Source organism: Limanda limanda, chromosome 11 (genome assembly GCF_963576545.1).
Source record: "Limanda limanda chromosome 11, fLimLim1.1, whole genome shotgun sequence".
Classification (NCBI taxonomy): domain Eukaryota; kingdom Metazoa; phylum Chordata; class Actinopteri; order Pleuronectiformes; family Pleuronectidae; genus Limanda; species Limanda limanda.
Genome location: NC_083646.1, coordinates 14272600 through 14293387, shown reverse-complemented (window position 1 = coordinate 14293387; position 20788 = coordinate 14272600). Strand labels below are relative to the sequence as shown.

At 41.2% G+C, this 20788-nt stretch overlaps 1 protein-coding gene across 1 annotated transcript in view; it reads left to right on the top strand.

Moving 5' to 3' along the window:
- The first annotated feature begins 1028 nt into the window (after window positions 1-1028).
- The window catches only part of si:dkey-233k19.3 (dynein axonemal heavy chain 11), a 37421-nt gene continuing 17661 nt past the window's right edge, over window positions 1029-20788 (top strand). The window contains exons 1-53 of the mRNA XM_061081094.1: window positions 1029-1244; window positions 1389-1532; window positions 2430-2623; window positions 2726-2912; window positions 3020-3119; window positions 3261-3472; window positions 3576-3797; window positions 3880-4047; window positions 4188-4304; window positions 4413-4550; window positions 4642-4757; window positions 4899-5109; window positions 5646-5750; window positions 5830-6225; window positions 6483-6815; window positions 7021-7275; window positions 7374-7543; window positions 7619-7841; window positions 7947-8063; window positions 8174-8260; window positions 8349-8507; window positions 8716-8799; window positions 8928-9086; window positions 9170-9292; window positions 9904-10026; window positions 10497-10721; window positions 10805-10896; window positions 10978-11104; window positions 11215-11367; window positions 11463-11696; window positions 12244-12375; window positions 12682-12842; window positions 12948-13104; window positions 13224-13369; window positions 13457-13573; window positions 13656-13794; window positions 14003-14095; window positions 14171-14365; window positions 14452-14529; window positions 14637-14769; window positions 14915-15042; window positions 15315-15463; window positions 15571-15721; window positions 15821-15952; window positions 16815-16988; window positions 17588-17792; window positions 18047-18212; window positions 18348-18450; window positions 19026-19265; window positions 19346-19507; window positions 19613-19806; window positions 20039-20201; window positions 20605-20758. Coding sequence (XP_060937077.1) covers window positions 1029-1244; window positions 1389-1532; window positions 2430-2623; window positions 2726-2912; window positions 3020-3119; window positions 3261-3472; window positions 3576-3797; window positions 3880-4047; window positions 4188-4304; window positions 4413-4550; window positions 4642-4757; window positions 4899-5109; window positions 5646-5750; window positions 5830-6225; window positions 6483-6815; window positions 7021-7275; window positions 7374-7543; window positions 7619-7841; window positions 7947-8063; window positions 8174-8260; window positions 8349-8507; window positions 8716-8799; window positions 8928-9086; window positions 9170-9292; window positions 9904-10026; window positions 10497-10721; window positions 10805-10896; window positions 10978-11104; window positions 11215-11367; window positions 11463-11696; window positions 12244-12375; window positions 12682-12842; window positions 12948-13104; window positions 13224-13369; window positions 13457-13573; window positions 13656-13794; window positions 14003-14095; window positions 14171-14365; window positions 14452-14529; window positions 14637-14769; window positions 14915-15042; window positions 15315-15463; window positions 15571-15721; window positions 15821-15952; window positions 16815-16988; window positions 17588-17792; window positions 18047-18212; window positions 18348-18450; window positions 19026-19265; window positions 19346-19507; window positions 19613-19806; window positions 20039-20201; window positions 20605-20758 — 8662 coding nt within the window. The remainder of the gene's footprint in view (window positions 1245-1388; window positions 1533-2429; window positions 2624-2725; window positions 2913-3019; window positions 3120-3260; window positions 3473-3575; window positions 3798-3879; window positions 4048-4187; window positions 4305-4412; window positions 4551-4641; window positions 4758-4898; window positions 5110-5645; window positions 5751-5829; window positions 6226-6482; window positions 6816-7020; window positions 7276-7373; window positions 7544-7618; window positions 7842-7946; window positions 8064-8173; window positions 8261-8348; window positions 8508-8715; window positions 8800-8927; window positions 9087-9169; window positions 9293-9903; window positions 10027-10496; window positions 10722-10804; window positions 10897-10977; window positions 11105-11214; window positions 11368-11462; window positions 11697-12243; window positions 12376-12681; window positions 12843-12947; window positions 13105-13223; window positions 13370-13456; window positions 13574-13655; window positions 13795-14002; window positions 14096-14170; window positions 14366-14451; window positions 14530-14636; window positions 14770-14914; window positions 15043-15314; window positions 15464-15570; window positions 15722-15820; window positions 15953-16814; window positions 16989-17587; window positions 17793-18046; window positions 18213-18347; window positions 18451-19025; window positions 19266-19345; window positions 19508-19612; window positions 19807-20038; window positions 20202-20604; window positions 20759-20788) is intronic.

Sequence of the window (20788 nt, the reverse complement as noted above, 5' to 3'; positions counted from 1 at the left end):
ATGTGAGAATTATATTGTACACTGTTCTTGAAATTACATTACAGTCATAGTATAGTGGGCGCTTTGCTTTACCTTAAACTAAAAGGTGAACATGTTGTCTAGGCTATGCATGTTTTTATTTTGACTATTTTATTGTTACTTCAATTGAGTTCCATCAGTGAGTCTCATATGTAGTCTTATCCAAAGTCAACTCAAGTTTATAATACATCCCAAACATTACTTAGAGGACTAAGAGCCCACCTGATTACACCTTATTCATGTGTTATCTTCTGTTGTTTATACTGGATTATTGTATATACTTCTTATTCCTCTTCTTTTTTATATATTGTAAGCTATTAAATTTCTATATTTGGCTGTAATGAAACCTACGTTTACCCCAGGAACATATGAAGTATATCTTATTCTGATAGAGTTATAAGAACGTAAGTAAAAGGCCTTTCAGAACACAGCAAATAAAGAGACAACAGGACAGGGTACAGGGAATGATAACAACCAGGGATTACATTGTGAAAGTGTATATTTGTTTTTTTGATGATTTAACTTCAAGCAAAGTCCCATAATCCACATTCTGGACATCCTGGTCCTCTAAAATAATGTAGAATAGTAGTTATAGTAATACCTTCTCGAGGTAAATGAGCCGTTATGTTCAAACTTAATGATTTTAACTGTGAAAATAATCCTAGAAAAGTGTTTTCTTACTTTCCATTGAAGCAGCTGGCAGTGATTGACGGTCGCTGCTGTTGCTTGGCAACGGGACGCAGAACCGCCCCAGTAAGGGTCCAGCTCGTGCTCGTCCTCTCAACACACACGCACACACAAACACACACACACACACACACACACACACACACACACACACACACACACACACACACACACACACACACACACACACACACACACACAAACACACACAGGTTTAACTTTAAACCCTGTTCAAAACATCCGGAGCTGCCACTTTGGACTTTCTCCCGCTTCGCCCCTCGTCTTGCTGGAGGAAGTGACGGTGTCATGGTCGCACAGGAATCATGTCCGACGAAGAGAGTGAGCCCAGTTTCCTCGAAGACGTCAGGGTGAAGTTTGTGGAGGAGAAAGTTCGTGTCTTCCTGCGGCTGCACCGCCACACATGGCCGAAGACAGCTGTCAACGAGGAGTTTCAAACTCTGCTCACACACTTCTTCGAAAAGGAGCCTGTTTTATTTTTCTCCTCGTCGAAAACAGGTGGTCTGGTTGCTTCTAAAGAGGTATGGCTCCAAATTTACTCCCCTGACTCCTAATGGATCAAGCTAGCTTACATGTGATTCTTGGTTGGTTTGTTATGGAGGAGATGTGTATTGATTTGATTTGTGAGTCACATGTTCCTGTGTGTTCTGTGATTTCAAACGCAGGCCTCATCTGATGGTCAGAACAAGAAGATCTATTTCCTGAAGAAGAGATGTGAGCCTGTCAGCTGTGAGAACTACAGGGAGCTGCTGCTGTTCGGCCTCCTGTCTCCATCACCACTTCTGCAGCTGTCAACCATCGTCGAGCAGGTGACTATTACACCCTCCATCACACACCTACCTCGTAATATAGACGCTTTACTGCGTGTGCAGTAAGTGGAGATGTTTCCGATTCCATTTTCCCTTCCCTATACCGATTCCCATACATGGGGTTTGCGTATAAGCCAATACCGAGTACCTATCAAATCAAATACACTTTATTGTCCCTATGGGGAAATGTGTCTCGGGCCAAAGTGCTAGAGCAGCTGCAGAACAACACTGTACAACAAACAACAGAAAACAGTACACAAGGACATATCATGCAAAACCCAGAATCATATTGCAGAATAAAAGTGAGTTGAATATTACAGCTGTCCTAAAAACACTTTAAAATGATAAAACACTTAACCGGATATAAACTATCCGATACTGGTGCATTGAACAGCAACAATGTTAGCATTTTACCAGCTGCATGCTACTGACCCTGTATGGAAGCCATCACTGTATGTCCTGTCTCAGGTAAAACCCTCTGAAAAACAAATACACACAGAGAAGCCTCAGAGCTTTCATAACTGAAAAAGAACACCAATAAATAAATCTAGGAAATCACCACAATAACGTCCTTGCATTTTTGCATTTTGTATACAGTGTTTTACTTGCAGGATCTTCCAGCATGAAATATTGGCAAATGAAGATAATTGAGCTAGAACAGGAAATCACTTCTTCTTTGCTTCCCTCAAAACCATACAGAGAAGATGTGATTTTTGAAAATTGCCATTTTATCTGGGTGAAACAATGCTTTACAGACATTGATATCAGATCGATACATAGATCTGCATACTTTTCTATGCCTCACCTGGCATTTTTTGGGCAATATCAGAGGTATTTCCGTTGCTTGTATCAGTATCGAATTCATGGTTCATGGTTTGAATTCATTCTCTTTGTAAGGTATGCATCCCACTGCTGTCAAACAAAAACAACCATCAGAAGTGGCCAAATGTGATGTCTGAAGATATCATTCGACATGTGGAGAGCGTGTGCAGTACGACATCAGTCTTACGAGGACAGGTCTCAGGGAGAACTGTCCTCCCTCTCCCAACTGCAACAGACTGGATGGAAAATTCAAACAGCTCCATCAAAATGTAAGAAAATAAATACATATTTTGCTTTTGTTCAATATGCTGTAATCTTAGTTTATGCAAATAGTATTAACCAACACTCCAAACGTGTATTTTCTCACTCAGGCTCAACTATGACCGGGCAGTGGCCCACACATTAGAAACCCAGGTCATCAACTGGAGCAATCTAATCCAGAAGGTTTTAAAGGAGGATTCATCAGATCTACTTAAGACTGGCAGTAAACCAGGTCCCAGTGTAGAGCTGAAGTTTTGGGCATCCAGGGAGAACAATATACAGAATATTTATCATCAGGTATCATCTCTCTTTTCCTCATGATCTTCACTAAAGTTATTGTGTCATTTATTTTTATCCCCTGACATTTTTCTCTTTGTTAAAGTGTTTGGATCTTTTATTTGTAGCTCCAGAGCCCCATTGTTCAAAAGATGGCAAAGGTGTTAGAGATGATGGACAGCAGCTATCATCCAGCAATCAAGATTCTAGTTGGAAATGTCTCTGATGGTAAGAATAGCTGATCTCTTTCCCAAAGTCAAAGTGTAGTTTGCAGCTTGTCACAAGTCTGATGCTCAGGATAATGTGATTACCAGAACTCATTAAGTCTGATTATGTCGGTTTGATTTCTTTTTTTTCCTGATTCAAAAGCACTACAAGAAGCGCAGGACATTAACATCTATCTACAGCCACTACATGCACATCTCTCTAAGCTGGAAAAGGAAGGATTTCCCCAGTTGAAAAAATCCATTCCTGTACTGTTTCACACTCTATTCCTTATCTGGACCAACTGCCAGTCCTATCGAAGGCCGAAACGCATTGTGGTGTTACTGCAGGAACTTTGCAATCTACTTATTGAACTGGTAAGAATCCTTTTATCAAATTACGCATTCACCATAACTCTGACTTCAGTTAGGGGCTGTGACTGTTAACGAATTCAAATTGATATATGTTTTCACCCTGTAGGCGTCCACATACCTCTCAGCAGATCTGCTGCTCAGAGAGGACCCATTGGAAAGCCTACAGATGGTAAAGAGAGTAATATTAGTCTTCAGGTGTTTCAGAGACAGTTACCAGACCCAGAGGGAGAGGTTGGCCAACCATGTGAAACATGCACCCTGGGATTTCCCATCTGCCATGATTTTTGCACGTTTCAAGCAGTTCCTTGATCGTATGCTACAACTGGAGGTGGGGATGAGGTTTTTGTATTCACGTGTCACAGTGAGGCTGTATCTGCGGTTTTGTTTCAATTGCAGTGTTGTCTTTGAAGGGCTTGTTTCAAATCACGCTGGACTTTCAGAGGATGGAAAAGCTGGAATTTGGTGGACCTCAGGCGAAACTCTACAGTGAGCAAGTGGCTCAGATGTATAAAGACTTCTGTAACCGCTGCCAAATGTTGAAGCACAGTGAAAACAGCCCACTCGACTTAAACTCTCAGGTGAAATAGTCTCTCGATGGCATGTATATCATTAATGACAATTGGGGGGGGCTATTGCACACTGTTGATTATGCAAATTCTGCTCAGACTCATGATGCATTAAATTATCAATATGGTTGATTTCTTGAATTTGTCATAAGGGTTTTGAAAACGAGTACAAGGATTTCAAAGAGTGGACTGTGGACTTTGAATGCCACCTTGCCAGCCTTCTGAATTTGGCTTTTAAGGATTATTCAGGACTGGAATCTGCCTCAAAAGTAAGCAAGTGTAACACTCTGATACCAATGACATAGATACTGGTGTGACTGGCCAGTGATAGTGCTACCAAGTGGGACAACAACATCTTTTTGTCTTTTGTCCTGAAGCTGCTAACTGTTATTGGACCCTTCCTGGAGAGAAGACAAGTGAGACAGATATTCAGCCCTAACTTCCTTGCGCTGCAGCAATATTTCAGAGAAGAGCTGGAGAAATGTAAAAGCCTGTTTAAATCCAAGATCGATCAGGTAGGCTATGTTAAACTTGGATGTTAGCAATATAGCTTCAAGGCACATGAACATGTAATTAATTCATTTTCTATCCTTTTTTCCTTTACAGATGGAGAGTGGTCTGACCAAGAACATGGCTCACACATCTGATGCTTTGAAGTGGGCAAGAATGCTCAGAGAACGTATTCAAACACCATGGGAAAAAATCAAATCGCTATTTGATATGTTAGTAAAACATTTGACTTGTTCTTCTGAGTTAATTATCACGAGCCATGAGCCAGCCAGAATGATTACAAGTATCAACAGTATCATTATTGTGTCAGGCTTTAAAATGACACTTGTCTCACAGTTATTCTGCATCTCCAGGCCTGCAGGAGGCGTGGAGATGGTGAGCGTGGAGATGGTGAAGGAGAACAACATGTACATGGAGATGTTGCGTCTCCTGGACCATTACGAGGAGGACGTTTACTCTGACTGGTGTGATGGTTTGGAACAGACCTGCTTGATGAACCTCAACCAGCCTCTTCTCTCCAGAAATGCCTCATCTGGCCTGGTCTCAGTCAACTTCAATCCAAAGGTAACTGATCCAATGTCCCTGCAAACTATTTAGAGCACTCACAGTGGTTATAATCTCTGATGCTGAATAATTATAACATTTTTACTGTTTGACTGATGTAGTCTTTTCAAAGTTAGGTTCCCTCACTATGGTTCCCAGAGTGATGACATGCGCTCCAAGTCCCTTAAAACTGGGAATATCGTTTTATTTGATTTTTGTAACTTAATTTTTTTAGTTGTCCCAGGTTAACCAGGGAATAATACGTGAAACTTTATGAACAAATCTGGCATATTTAGGTACTTAAATTTATGAATGTTTGCAATTTGGTGCAGATTCAAAAAAAAATCTGGTGGTAGAAGATTATGATGTGTTTTCATAAGGGAACTGTTGAGCCGTGGCGGAGGTATGCACTCTCCTGGGTGCCATTCTAGTTTGTTAGTGATTTTATTTTATTTGCTTTATTCTCTAATGATTTATTTTAGCTGAAACAAACCATTTGGCCACCACCCTGCAGTGATTATACATTGAGTTAATCACTGTTTCTTTTCACTCCTCAGCTGACTGAAGTCTTGAAAGATGTGAAATATATTCAGAGTCTCAGTAAGATCCAAATCCCTGCAGCTGCAACGACTGTTTTCGATAAGCGTGACATGTTAACAAAGGTAAGAAACAAGCAAATTACATCATGGCCCCATTTACTCACCTGTATACATGTTTGAGTTAAACAATATGTTTTTCTAGTATGTGAGCAGTCTGCAGCTGTTGGTACAATGGTACAACCAGCTCAAGCAGACGGTGCTAGAGGTCGAACTTCCTCTTGTTCGTGCTGAGCTGGAATCTGTAGACCTGCAGTTGACAAGAGCGGAGATTGACCTGACATGGCAGGATCTGGACAGCGGGAGCTTCATCAGCACCACCAAAGACCTGGTCCAAGACCTTGTATGTCGAGTCAGCAGAGCAAAGGAGAACTGTGAAGCCATTCAGTCACTGATGAAAGGATGGAGTAAACAAGTCCTGTTTCACAGGAAGGACAACAAGAGAGGTTCACTCATACAGTTGGAGGACAGAGGAGAGCGCATCAACAGGAAGTTCAACGGCTTGAAGAAGGACGGAGATTGGATCCACAAGCTTGTGCAGGTACATATGACTGAATTTATTATCAAATTCACTTTTACTGGACTCTTCTTTAAAAAAAATAAAAGATAAAATGATACATTTTCCGAAATTATCAAATTAAATAACCTTTATCTCTCTGGTTAAATTTAAAGTAGATACAGTATTTATATTTTGGTTACAGTCAGTTTGGGGTTTTCGATGCTAGCTTCTGATCTTATCCATTAATATGCTTTACTTCTTCTGAAAATCATAACAAATTAAATTATAATGTTCCCCAGGAGAACATGGTTCTTTTCCGCGCTGACCCTGCTTCAGAAGCGTGGCAGTCGTACCTGGAGTACGTGGATGAGATGGTGGTGGAGGGGCTCTTCAGCTACATCAGCCTCTCTCTTCAGTTCTTTGTGGACAACATGGAGTCGTGGCCAAAACTGGCGCCTCTGTTCGCGTCTCAGTTGATGCTGAGTGGCTCAGGGTTGGTCTTCCTCCCCTCACTGGAGCGAGAAGCAGGGGACGGCCTCTATGAGCTGATAGAGGGACTGGTCGGAGACATATTCAAGACGTCAGTGAATATCAACAGAGTGGCTGCTCACCTGAGCACGGAGTCCTACCAGGTATTTTGGGATATTAAAACCCTTTCTACATTTTGTAAACATATGTTTTATCAACCTCCCAGGGATGGTGCATAGTAGAAATTATTTATATTAATCATTTTAACAAGTTCTAAAAAGTATTCTCTGACTTCCATGATTTAAGTGTATTCCTTTTCAAATTGTACACACTCCAGATGTTATTTGTTATGTAATATAACTTTTACAGGATGTAATGGATGACATGCTAGATCTGTTGGACCTGAGGCATGAAATAATGGAGCGAGTGCAGAACGTTCTGAAGAAAGCCATAAACTACCAAGAAAAATTTGACTGCTACACTCATCTGTGGCAAGATGACAGGGCTGAGTTTCTCAGCCAGTTTCTCCTGTATGGACGTGCACTCACTGCTGAGGAGCTGGAGGCTCACAGAGCAGGGGTTCTCCCTGAGAGTCCGCCTACGATTGATAACTTCAAAGAGCAGGTAGAAAAAAAGGCTTTTTAAAAAGTCATGAATCACATTTTCCCTTGCATAACAGATTGATTGAAATCGTAATCACGGTTGTGATCTTCATTTTACAGATTGACTATTTTGAGGATCTCTATACTGAAATTTCCAAGCTGGAAGATTTCAGTGTTTTCAACGGATGGTTTAGGGTGGACATCAAGTTTTTCAAAGTCAGCCTCCTTAACGTTGCGATGAAGTGGAGCTGGCTGTTCAAAGAGCACCTCCTGACTTATGTGACAAACAGGTAAAATTCTGCATGATTATAAAATACCGATTGATCTATTACATCGGCCGTTCTCACACATGCTTTCCTTCTCAGTCTTGATGAGCTGCAGATGTTTGTCCGAGCCACTGTTGAAGGGCTGAACCATCCTGTAGCTAAAGGAGACCAGCACAACTTGACAGAACTTATGAGTCACCTGCTGGCAGTGAGAGACAGACAAACAGCCACTGACAAGATGTTTGAGCCTCTTAGAGACACAATAATCCTCCTGGAACGATACGGAGTGACCGTAACAGACCAGGTCTACTCTCAGATGGAGGTAAGGAGATCTACTGATTCAATACTAACTGAAATAATATGACAATGAGGGCCACTTTATTCTGAGACAAATAATTTGAATATCTTGAATCAATTCTCTCCTCAGGAACTCCCTGAGAAATGGTGTGCAGCTAAAAAACTGGCCTTAATAGTGAGACATGAAGTGGCACCCATGCAGAATACAGAGGTGATGGTGTTACGGAGACGATGCATGGCGTTTGAGGTAAAAACTGCTTTAGCACTTTTTTCCAGAGAAAATTATATATACACTCTTTTAAAACGATTGTATTGTGTAAGCCATCGAGAAGAAGTTTTAAGACCATCGTTTTTCAGGTGAAACAAACCAAATTCCGGGAGATGTTCGGAGCAACTGCGCCCTTCACTTACAATGCACTGCATCCCTACGTCAGTATGGAGAAAGTAAGGTTTCAGCCGTCGTTTGATTATAGCATTAAAATAACACAGTATTCTTCAGTATGGATAACAGATGTCACATGTTGTTTCCTAGTCGGAAAAAGCCATTCAAAGCATGGAGAAAGAAGTAGCTGAACTTCAGGAGTCCACAAATCTGTTTGATGTGACCATTCCTGAGTACAGAGACATCAAGCTCTGCAGAAAAGAGACCGTCGTCCTCAAAGAACTGTGGGACATTGTTGTATTTGTGCAGGTAAGTTGCTGATTGGGCATTTTTGACTTCAATATTGCTCATCTTGAGGTAATGTGAATGCAGCCTCTTCAACTTACCAATTCACCCCCCAACAAACAATTTGACCAGCCTGTCCTTGTGGAGGCTGTCATTGATCCTTTTACCCTGAAGACTCTAAATGTCCCCATCAAGCCCATTGACTCCTCGTCATGCGCCTTTATCTAAACAGAGCAGCGTGAAAAACTGGACAATGACCAAATGGAGGCAGATAAACGTGGACCAGATGGATGCAGAGTTGGGGAGGTTTGCCAAGGTGAGGTCACCAACAGTGCTACATCACACCAGCACATCTCTCCTGCTGTCTTGCTGTCATGCACCATTGCTGTTTGGAACAGATGCCCCTAATAACTGATTATGTTCACCTACCTTCTGTTTGTGTAGGACATGCGGAAGCTTGACAAGGAGGCCCGTGTGTGGGATGTGTATTCTGGGTTGGACCTTTATGTAAAGAACCTGTTGACGTCACTGCGGGCCGTCAGTCATCTTCAGAACCTGGCAATACGAGAGCGTCACTGGGCGCAGCTTGTTCGAACCACAAAGGTATACTGAGTGGAGGTACATGTACATGATTCTTACATGACAGAAGTTTTCATTCTGACCGTTAATATCTTATTATCTGATAGATGGACATCACTGTTACCGACAGTACCACCTTGGACGACCTCCTGGCCCTGAAACTCCATTTGTTCGAAGACGAAGTTCGCAACATAGTGGATAAGGCAGTCAAAGAAATGACCATAGAGAAGGTTCTTCTTTATTTACATTTATTTATAATTTGAGTATGTCCCAAACAGATCAAGAGCTCTACTGTAATGATCTAAGTGCAAGGTTTAAAGCTTATCAAATGCAGTTTGGTAGTTTAAATGCAGTGAAAAACAACATTTTCTCGTGTCTTAATTAATTGATCATATATTTTTGCATTGTATGCAATATCAGTTAGCCATCTCCCATCCCTTTAAGAGCCAGGTGAACTTGGATGATGGCAGATTGCTATTGTTTAATTCCTAATGACCAATCATACAATGTAACATGCTCTGCATTTCTGGTGAAGTGTGTTCAATTTACAACCCAACTTAAAAAGGGTTGTTGTGAAGTATGGACAAAGGAACAATTGTCACTATGTAACTACCAAGCAAACTTTGTAGCCATTTTATTATGATAAACATCTTCCTATGTTTTGACTGAAGAGCAATGTGTTAAACAAATAAACAAACATTGTTCAACATCAAAAATATTGTTTCATATACACTAGAAAGTAGTTTCAGGAATTACTCCTATCTCCAAATATTGTTGTAAATAAGGCAAGTTTGACTTTTGAACACAGTTGCCATTATGCTGTCCATTGTTTTCATTTCAGGTTGTAACAGAAATCAGAGAAACGTGGGCGTCAATGGAGCTTTCATATGAAGATCATTTCCAGACCTCTGTGCCACTTCTTAAATGTGATGAGGATCTTATCGAAGCTCTTGAGGATCATCAGGTAAATATCTAAGATACTGAACTCGATCTCAGAATGAGTTGTCTGTGCGATGCACTGATAGTTAAGTACTGAATAGAGAGGAGAGTGCAGAAAGGGGCGCCCCATTGACTGTCTAACAGCACAGCTGTGGGTAGAGAGGTCCCTATTGAGTCCTTTGATTTATAGCTTCTGTAGGACACAGGGCATTGTTTGGCTGTGGCAGTCTTTGTACATGTACACCAGATGTATTGGGGGGGTTATAGCCAGCAATTAGAAGTCCTGCCACTTCAGTGCCTCCATCTTTGTTTAAAAAGAGTCCTTCCCTCCCCCACTTTTTATTGTATGGCATGCAGATGAGGGTGAATGTGTCTGACACATGTTATGATGTCTGGTATAAAGTGAGGACTTTCTCTTTGGTATATTTGAGTTTTACATTAAAACAAATCCTTTCAGATAAGCTAAGCTGATGTCTCCATGTTCTCACCCTCCAGGTTCAGCTACAGGGCGTCTCTCAGAGCAAACACATAGATCACTTCCTGATCCAGGTGCTGGAACTACAGAAGCAGCTGACTGTGGCTGACTCTGTGCTGTTGGTCTGGATGGAGGTGCAAAGGACATGGGCTTACCTGGAAAGCATCTTTAAAGGCTGTGATGACATCTGCCAACAGCTGCCTGCAGACGCACACAGGTTCCAAGCTATAGATGAAGAATTCAAGGTATGGACTTACATGTCAGTCATACAGTAAATCTAAGTCTGTTATTCTCATGATTTTAAACATGGGATTTTTGGCTCTTTCAGGAACTAATGTTGGACAGTGCCAAGACCAAAAATGTCATAGAGGCCACCAACAAACTTCATCTCTTTGAGAAGTTAGAAGATCTACAAAAAAGGTTGATGCTCAGATTCCTTTCATTAATCTGTTTTCAGTTGAAAGGTTTTTGATCTCTGTGGTGGTCACCTTTTCCCAACAGGCTGGCTCTGTGTGAAAAGGCTCTTGCTGAATACCTGGAGACAAAGAGACTTGCGTTTCCACGATTCTACTTCATTTCTTCTGCAGATTTGTTGGACATCCTTTCTAAAGGGAGTCGCCCAAAACAGGTACACCGATGGAGAATGTGCATTCATTTTTATTTGTACTATAATAATGTCATTGTTGTCCGGCTTACTATTTCTCATGGGAAATGTAATGACGTTTTTGTATTTTGCAGGTAACTGTCCACCTCTCAAAACTGTTTGACAACTTGTCAGATCTGGAATTTGCAGAACATGAACCGGTGGACAATCCTAAACTTGCGGTGGGCATGTACAGCAAAGAGAGGGAACATGTCCCATTCCAGACTGAATGCTGCTGTTTTGGCCCAGTAAGACACTACATACATTCAGAATCCAATAGTCTAAATTATCTAATGACATTTACTATAATGAGTTATCTAACGGTTGAAATACTTTTTGTTAGGTGGAGGCATGGCTGGCCTGTCTTGAAGAGTCTATGAAGGAGTGCGTCAGGGGTCACCTATCGGAGGCTGTGTCCACGTATGAGGATAAGCCCAGAGAGCAGTGGATTCTGGACCTCCCCGCCCAAGTGGCTCTGACTGGATCTCAGATCTGGTGGAGCAACGATATGGAGCTGGTGTTTAAAAGACTGGAGGAAGGTTACGAATCTGCACTAAAAGAGTACAACAAGAAGCAGGTGTGTATTTCATGTTTAACACACGTAGGCAGGCACGCACACACGCACGCACCCACACTACCAATATACTGTATATACACATATATATGACCTGAGCCGGGTTTGTGGAGCCTCAGAGTGGTATTATCATTCTTGTCAGTTTCATCAGCACCCTTTAGGTTAGCATGTCCTTGGCTGCTGTTTGAATAATCTCTCTCACCCTTCAAGCGACTGTACTGGACTGATTGGATCTGCTGTTATACACGACCAGTGACAAATACAAGACATCCAGTGATGTTTTAGTCCCAATCTGATTAGTGTGCACCGCCGTGTCTGTCACATCGTCTACAAGGTCCATGATAATATAGTGAATGTAGGTTGTTCTGCATAGATTGAACTTTAAACAGCTTTGACTGATTAACAATACAAATAACATAAGGAATTTGAACCAATTTGACCGTTTCCAATCTGGTTTTATGTGTGATTTTCAGATTAGCTCTCTTCTCCTAACTAACCCCTGTCTATTTCCACAGCATTGCTCTAAAGCAGTTTTTCTTCCCTACTGCAGATTTCTCAACTGAACTCACTGATCAGCATGCTACTGGGAGAGCTGAGCCCGGGCGACAGACAGAAGATCATGACTATATGCACCATTGACGTCCATGCTAGAGACGTTGTTACAAGCCTCATCGCGCAAAAGGTTAACACAACTGCCATAATCTGTGATTCATTTTAGTGCGACTGATTTAATCTGGGAATTATGAAAGGATGCCACTCAATAAGTGCATAGCATAAATTCAATTCAATGTTTTGTTTTTTACTTTTTTGCTTTCATTTCATCAAGATACACACATTATCTCTATATTAATTATCTTAATATGAACAAAATATGTCCTTATTTACACAGCTTACATCCCAATAAAAAATGTTTAAACTATAGTTCTAGAATAAAACAATTTTCACTCGTTATTACCATCGCTCTTCTCACTGCGTTCTGTGTGCACAGATCACCACCTCACAAGCCTTCCAGTGGCTTTCCCAGCTCCGACAAAGCTGGAATGAGCAGCAGCGCCACTGCTATGTTAACATCTGTGATGCTCAGTTCCTTTACTCTTATGAGTACCTCGGAAACACTCCACGTTTAGTCATCACTCCCCTCACAGACCGGTAATGCTGCTATTTATCGGTTCGGTAATATTAATATGCATGTAATATTTCACCTTGGCTAGATTCAGCCTTGCTAACCAGTTCTTGTGTTCCTCTGTGGTTCAGCTGCTACATTACATTGACTCAGTCACTCCACCTGACTATGAGTGGGGCCCCAGCAGGTCCTGCTGGAACCGGGAAAACTGAGACCACTAAGGATCTCGGCAGAGCCTTGGGCATCATGGTCTACATCTTCAACTGTTCTGAGCAGATGGACTACAAGGTGTGAAATTCCACAGACTGTTCACACTATTATTAACTCCCACACAGTTCAGCATCTGATTAGATTTTTCGGTGAACTTGTATGTTTTGATGCAGAATTAAATTTGTGTTTGTGTTCAGTCAATCGGAAATATCTACAAGGGTCTGGCTCAGACTGGAGCATGGGGCTGCTTTGATGAGTTCAATCGTATCGCCGTGGATGTTCTGTCAGTTGTTGCAGTGCAAGTCAAAACAATACAGGACGCCATTCGCTCCAAAAAGAAAAGGTGGAAAATCAAAGCTCAATACCTTACTTCAATACCTTAAATGTTGTAACAGTTGAAAATGTATTAACACACTGTGAAATTTGACAGGTTCCTTTTCCTTGAAAAGGAAATTGACTTAAAGCCCTCTGTGGGGATTTTTATCACGATGAACCCTGGGTATGCAGGAAGGACAGAGCTGCCTGAGAACCTCAAGGCTCTTTTCAGGTGGGAATGATATAATAGGGTACTTTACACACCTCATGTACTTTCAACATGAAGATAACCGTCTGCACTATCTGTGTCCTAGACCCTGTGCCATGGTGGTGCCCGACACTGAGCTTATTTGTGAGATAATGTTGGTGGCAGAAGGCTTCCGAGGTGCTAAGCTTCTAGCCAGGAAGTTTATCAGTCTGTATACTCTCTGCAAAGAACTGCTCTCCAAGCAGGTAGGGGAAAAGCACTCAGCAGCACTGTTACATTTCATAATGTTGGCTTAGAAGACATCATCAACGATAAATCTTTTCAGCTACACCTCAGCAGCTCAATGATGCATGAAACCATTCAATAACTCTCAGTGCTTTGTATGACATGATTTATGGTAAGCATAAACACTGGAGTACACATCTTCCCTCTCCTTCCTCACTTGTCTATTAGGACCACTATGATTGGGGTTTGCGCGCTGTCAAGTCTGTTCTGCTTGTGGCAGGGACACTGAGAAGAAGAGACAAGACAAGACCAGAGGATCAGGTGACTTATTTGTCACATCACAGCTGCAAGATGAAGAAGCTTTGTTTTATACAAGCTATGCAATTTACTTTACAGGTGCTGATGCGTGCTCTGAGGGACTTCAACATGCCTAAAATTGTGACTGAGGATGTGACCATCTTCATGGGACTGCTGGGAGACCTGTTCCCAGGCCTAGAGGTGGAGAGAGAGAGAAGCTGTGAATTTGAAAAGGCAATCCGGAAGACCACACTGGAGCTGCGACTTCAGCCCGAGGAACCATTCATCCTTAAGGTTTGTCAGTATGCTTTCTATAACTTGCAAAAAATACTTATATAACAATAATAATGATCTTTTCATAAACAACTACTTTTGATCAGGTGGTGCAGTTGGAGGAACTCATGTCTGTGCGTCATTCTGTCTTTGTTGTTGGAAATGCAGGAACTGGGAAAAGCCAGGTTGGAATGTTTTTATCATTTTTAATCATCAGTTGTTCTGAAAGCAAATGCTCACTTTAATTTTGTGAGGCTGATGTAAAATATCAGGTGTATGTTCATTTTAACAGATATTGAGAGTTCTCCATAAAACCTATGTAAACTTGAAGCGGAGGCCTGTTTGGAATGACCTCAATCCTAAGGCAGTAGACAGAGATGAATTGTTTGGCTTCATCCATCCTGCAACCCGAGAGTGGAAAGATGGTAAAGAGAGCTGGTTTTAAATCAAAAAAACGAAATTATAAAAAAAATTAGAAGACAAGAAACTGCCCTAAATCATACCGGGTGTAAAAAGTGCTTATACACTGCAATCTCAGTTGTGGTTTACATCCCTCAATCTCTGTGTAAGGTCTGCTTTCATCACTGATGCGAGAGCAGGCCAACATCTCCCACCGAGGACCTAAGTGGATTGTGTTGGATGGAGACATTGATCCGATGTGGATTGAATCACTCAACACGGTGATGGATGACAACAAGGTACCTCCCCTCTGTTCACTCATACACTATTCTACAACACATAGCAACTAAGGTGGTATAGAGGGAAAAAGATGTTTCTTTACCCCTCCTTCAACAATCACTTCCTGGAGTGTGAGTACTTGGAGGTATTTTTAAAGCGCAATGAATCATGTCACTGTAATCTTGTGCCTTTTACCGTTTACCTTATCGTCTGGGTAGAGTGCTTGTCCATCGTATTCACTGTTTAAATCTTATGATATTTGGAAATAAGGTTTCATAACAATTTTTTTCAGGTCCTGACTCTGGCCAGTAATGAACGTGTGCCTCTAACCACTTCCATGCGACTGGTGTTTGAAATCAGTCATCTTAGAACAGCCACTCCTGCCACTGTGTCCAGAGCAGGAATCCTTTATGTGAACCAGCAGGACCTGGGCTGGAATCCGTGAGTTTCTATTCACATATTATCCCCCCAAAAAATTGGTGTTTCAATACAACTCTACTTTTATGTTATCTGATCATCCCAGCAGTTAAATATGATTCCTTGCTCAGGTATGTTGCCAGCTGGATTGACCAAAGAGAACGGCAGACAGAAAGAGCCCACCTCACCATTCTCTTTGAGAAATATGTTCCTCGTTGTCTAGACAAAATGAGAAACACATTTAAGACCATCACTCCAATCCCAGAGAACTCTATGGTGCAGGTACACAACACACAAACATCCACAGTGGATTCATTTACTCTTTTGTATGCGTATTTAAATAGAAAATCGAACTAAAATAAAAATTATATTTTTCTTTAGACACTCTGTGCTTTGCTTGACTGCCTTCTAACACCAGGGAATATTCCATCGGACTCTCCACGTGAGCTCTATGAGACCTACTTCACCTTTGCCTGTATCTGGGCTTTTGGTGGGGCCATGTATCATGATCAGGTATAAGTTCCTTTTTTAAGAAGGTTATGTTTTCATCTTTGTTTGTTTATCCGTCTGTCTGTTACTAAGCAGGATTACACAAAAACTACTGGACCGATTACCAACTAAACCTAGTGGTAGGAAGTGGTATGGTTCCAGAAAGGTTCCTTTTAATTTTGGTGTGGGTTGGGATCATGGGGACTTCCTTTAACATTGTTACTATTTAAAATTGTTGATTTGGCATTTTTAACATTTTCACTAATTCAAGAGAATAATTTTTTTTGGAAAGAAAATCTGGCATGTTTAGGGGACTGATATTTATGAGTGTTTAATTTGGTGCAGATCAGAATAATCAGATCTAGTGAATTTGTATGCTGTTTCATAAGGGGACTGTTGGGCCTTTGTGGATGACTGTGTTTTGCGAGTGTCCTTTTGGTTTTGTTTGAATTTGAAATAACATTGTAGTAGCAGACTTAAAATCTTATTTTCTTTGACATATGAACGTATTCACTACACAGCAACTAAAAGAGCTACTCAAGTACTTATGTGTAAATAAGGGTAATAAAACGTACTCCTTATATTTTTATTTTATATTACCCAAATGGTCGCTCAACAGAAATTATGCATTTTCCACAGAAAAAAAGTAACTGGGCACAACCCAACTTAGTTATAACTCCACTTACTCCTTGTTTTGTCTCAAAGGTATAAATATAGCAGGCAGTGCGACACAGTTCCTTTTGTTGGGAGGCAAATCAAGAATGTCAAATGACCATGAATAATATATACTTAACTGTCAGTCATTTGGACTAATAGTGGGGTTGTTCATAGCCATTGAAATAATAGGAATTACTGCATGATTTTATATCTTGAATGGTTTGTCCAGCTCTGTGATTATCGGGTCGAGTTCAGTCAGTGGTGGACCAAAGAAATGAAGACGGTGAAGCTGCCAGCACAAGGGACGGTGTTTGACTACCACCTTGACCGTCAGACCAGACGCTTCCTACCCTGGAGTGATACTGTGCCGCCGTTTGAAATGGAAACTTGTACGCCATTACAGGTAAGAACACACACATTAGGGTCGATGTGAGAGAGTTTTACCCTTTAAGTAACTACTGAAACTTTTCAAATCAGTTTGACAAATAATCGCATACAGGTCCACAAGAAGCAACCTTCTATAAGAAGCAAAACAATAAGCAAAAATGAACAATACAGTCGTACTTTGTGCCTCAGTGAACATAATAAGAGAGGGTGAAGTCACGTCATGAGGTCATGGCAGGGGTGCTAAAATGGATGATAGGCTTGCCACTGTGTCTGATTACCATCCACTACACCCCATACCAGACTGTGTGGGGGTGAAGGCATGAGCAACAAGGCTCGCGCCATCACCCACGCTCTATTGTCTTTCTTTATGCTCCTGCGTACAGCTGTGAATGCTCCAAAGGCTCTTGCTGGGCCATAATTAGTGGGGTTTTGTTCTGAGCAAATGATGCTATTATGACAGAATAGTTGTGGTACTGCTACTTGGGAAATACAAGAAAATTATAAATCACATACAATTCACTGAACACATGTCTGTCAATAAATCACACTCAAAGAAAGCCATAATAACCATGTATGTTTCTGCTCTGTGTCTTCCTGCTGTTTCTATGATTGCAGGCTGTTCTGGTACACACAGCAGAGACTGTGCGTCTCCGCTACTTCATGGACTTGTTGCTGGAGAGGAGACAGCCGCTGATGCTCGTTGGCAATGCAGGAGTGGGGAAGACTGCAGTTGTCAGGAACAAGTTAGACTGTCTGCCCGAGAATTACATGACCACAAAAGTACCTTTCAACTACTACACAACCTCCCTCATGCTGCAGGGTGAGTGAGGTATTGTACTAGAACATCTGGTAAACTGCAGCACCATCTGCTGGTAATTTGCAGACTGAAAAATTGTGGAAGGAGGGAAAACTTAGTACTAATACAATTATTACCCTATTAATATGAGATTTCTGCATTTCCACATTTTTTTTTGACTTAACCAAATATATTTAATATATTATATGTGTTGGGAGGTATATATTGTGTTCTTTTGTTGTTGGTTCATGATGTTTCACTGTTTCTTTCTCTCGTAGGGATCTTGGAGCAACCGTTAGAGAAAAAGGCAGGTAGAAGTTACTCCCCTGTTGGCAACCGAAGGCTTATATACTTTATAGATGACATGAACATGCCAGCTGTTGACGGTTATGGAACAGTGCAGCCTCATACACTTATACGACAACATCTGGATTATGGGCACTGGTGAGAAGGTCCCTCACTCATAGTTGGCTACCAGCTTTCATTTGGGTTTCTGTGTCTACTGCCACGGCATAACATATTTTTCCAAACTAGAGTGTGTTTGGTTTATTAAATCAAGCCTTCTTCCATTTCATGTAGGTATGACAGACAGAAACTGACCCTAAAAGAAATACACAACACCCAGTATGTTGCCTGTATGAATCCAACCGCTGGGAGCTTCAAAATCAACCCCAGACTACAGGTGTGTTTTCCAAAATAACTGGAGATGAAGATAAATTGTGCCATGATCATTTATTTTCCAATGCAAAAATCCCAGCAACTTTGAGTTTGAAGAATAATTTAACTTAATATAAATAGAAATTAATGTATGTGTGAATTAGTGGAAAGGTTCTCCAACGTTTTCCTGAAGCACAGTTCAGTCTTCTTCTGCAGAAAGTTTCTCATTTGTTTACAAAGAAAACTCATGAAGAAGAATCATTTTCAGCTGTAACAAGGTCACAAGGAAAACTTATCTTAAATCTCCCGTGTGGTTCGGAGTAAAAATAAATCATGCAACAGATTTTAAAACAATAATTTATACTCAAGTGCCGGTATGATCAGGGTGTACATGAATGATGTAGCAACTAATGCTACTTTTACAAAAACAAGCCTGTAGAGTGTAGTTTAAAAAAATATTTCTGCAAAATTAATTCAGATTTTAAATTCCAGTCAATGATGTAGCAGAGGTGTTTGGGGTCAACCTCAAACTAGTGCCTTGTTATAATTCAAATTGTCCACTGTTGTACATTTTCTAAAATGTGGTTGTCCTCTCTACAGAGACATTTCTCAGTGTTTGCAGTGAATTTTCCTTCAGCTGAAACTCAGATGTCCATCTTCAGTCAGATCCTCTGCAGCCACCTGAACCAGCAGCTTTTCAGTCCGCTGGTTCAGAAGAGCGCCCCGACTGTGGTCCAAGCTGCCATAGCTCTTCATCACAGGATGGTTCACAGCTTTCTGCCCACCGCTATCAAATTTCACTACACATTCAATCTACGAGAGCTGTCCAATGTCTTTCAGGTAGTTGATAGTAGGCAAGTTCTGCAATTGGACTTTTGAATGAAATATGAAATATTCATTTTATTACCTGTGTTGTTCAGGGAATTCTCTTCGCTGGACCTGAATGTGTGAGGGACAGCACCGACCTGGCGCGGCTGTGGCTCCACGAGTCGTGCAGAGTTTACTCGGACAGACTCGTAGATGACAAGGACCTGCAGCTCTTCAGGAAGCTCCAGATGGAGACTGTGCATGAATGCTTTGAGGCAAACCCCAGTTTTTGATAAACAGTCTTCACTGTATGAATCGCTGTTCTTAACCTTCAGATAGCACTGACTGAAAGGTTGTAATGATTTGTTGTGCTTGTGCAGGGACTGGAGGACAAAACGGTGACAAAGGAGCCTCTCCTGTATTGCCACTTCTCCCAGATGAGTGAGGAAGCCTTTTATGCTCCTGTTGCAGACTGGTCTGTGCTCAAGTCCGTCCTCACTGATGCACTGGAGAACTACAATGAGCTTAATGCAGCAATGAATCTGGTGCTGTTTGAAGATGCAATGCAGCATGTGTGAGTATAGATGGTTCATATATTATAACAATTACATTATAATGATGACTGAAACTTACATTTCTTTGAGAAAGGAGGGAATATCGTATGAGTTATAGAAATATATTTGAAAAGATTGTGAGTATTGTTGTGTATAAATCCCATCACTATTTTCAGAGTTGTTCAGTGTAGATTTTAATATTTGCAGAGCAACATGTATGTAGTGAGATCACATTGATTGTGTTGTTACCAGCTGTCGCATCAGTCGCATCCTGGAGTCTCCGAGGGGTCACGGCTTACTGGTCGGGGTCGGGGGCAGTGGGAAGCAGAGCTTGACTCGTCTGGCTGCCTACATGTCCTCTGTGGACGTCTTCCAAATCACTCTCAGTAAAGGTTATGGCATCCAGCACCTCAAGGTAAATATTGATGTCACGCACAGAACATCAATTCCATGTTTAATTTAATTAAATATGCGTTCATGAAAATGCATAATTTATAGCTTTCAAATAAATTCTTGATATGCAAATATACACATATTTTCTCTTCATTTTCCCCAATGACTGAATTCAGTATATTGATGAAATTCAGTTTTGTTCTGCTTCTCCACTGATGCAGGAAATAATTGTCAGATACTATTAAAAGCCTCTGAGTAATATTTCAATATCTCATTGATGAATCAAGTTTGTCAATTTAATCATTTAATAGTCTATTATCAAGGCGTTAGCATGGGAGTTGTGCTTTCTCACTGATTGTTATTGGACAATTTGAAACTCTATAGTGGAAACAGCACAGATTCATGTCCTTTGTGGTTTTCTGTAGATGGATCTGGCCGGTTTGTTCCTGAAGACCGGAGTGAAGAACCAGCGTGTGGCTCTGCTCCTGACTGATGCACAGATACCTGATGAGCGTTTCCTGGTCATAATTAATGACTTACTGGCCTCAGGTCAGAGACAAACTCCAGCACAGTTGTGCTGTTATTCAGCTGTGTAGCCTGAGGGACCAC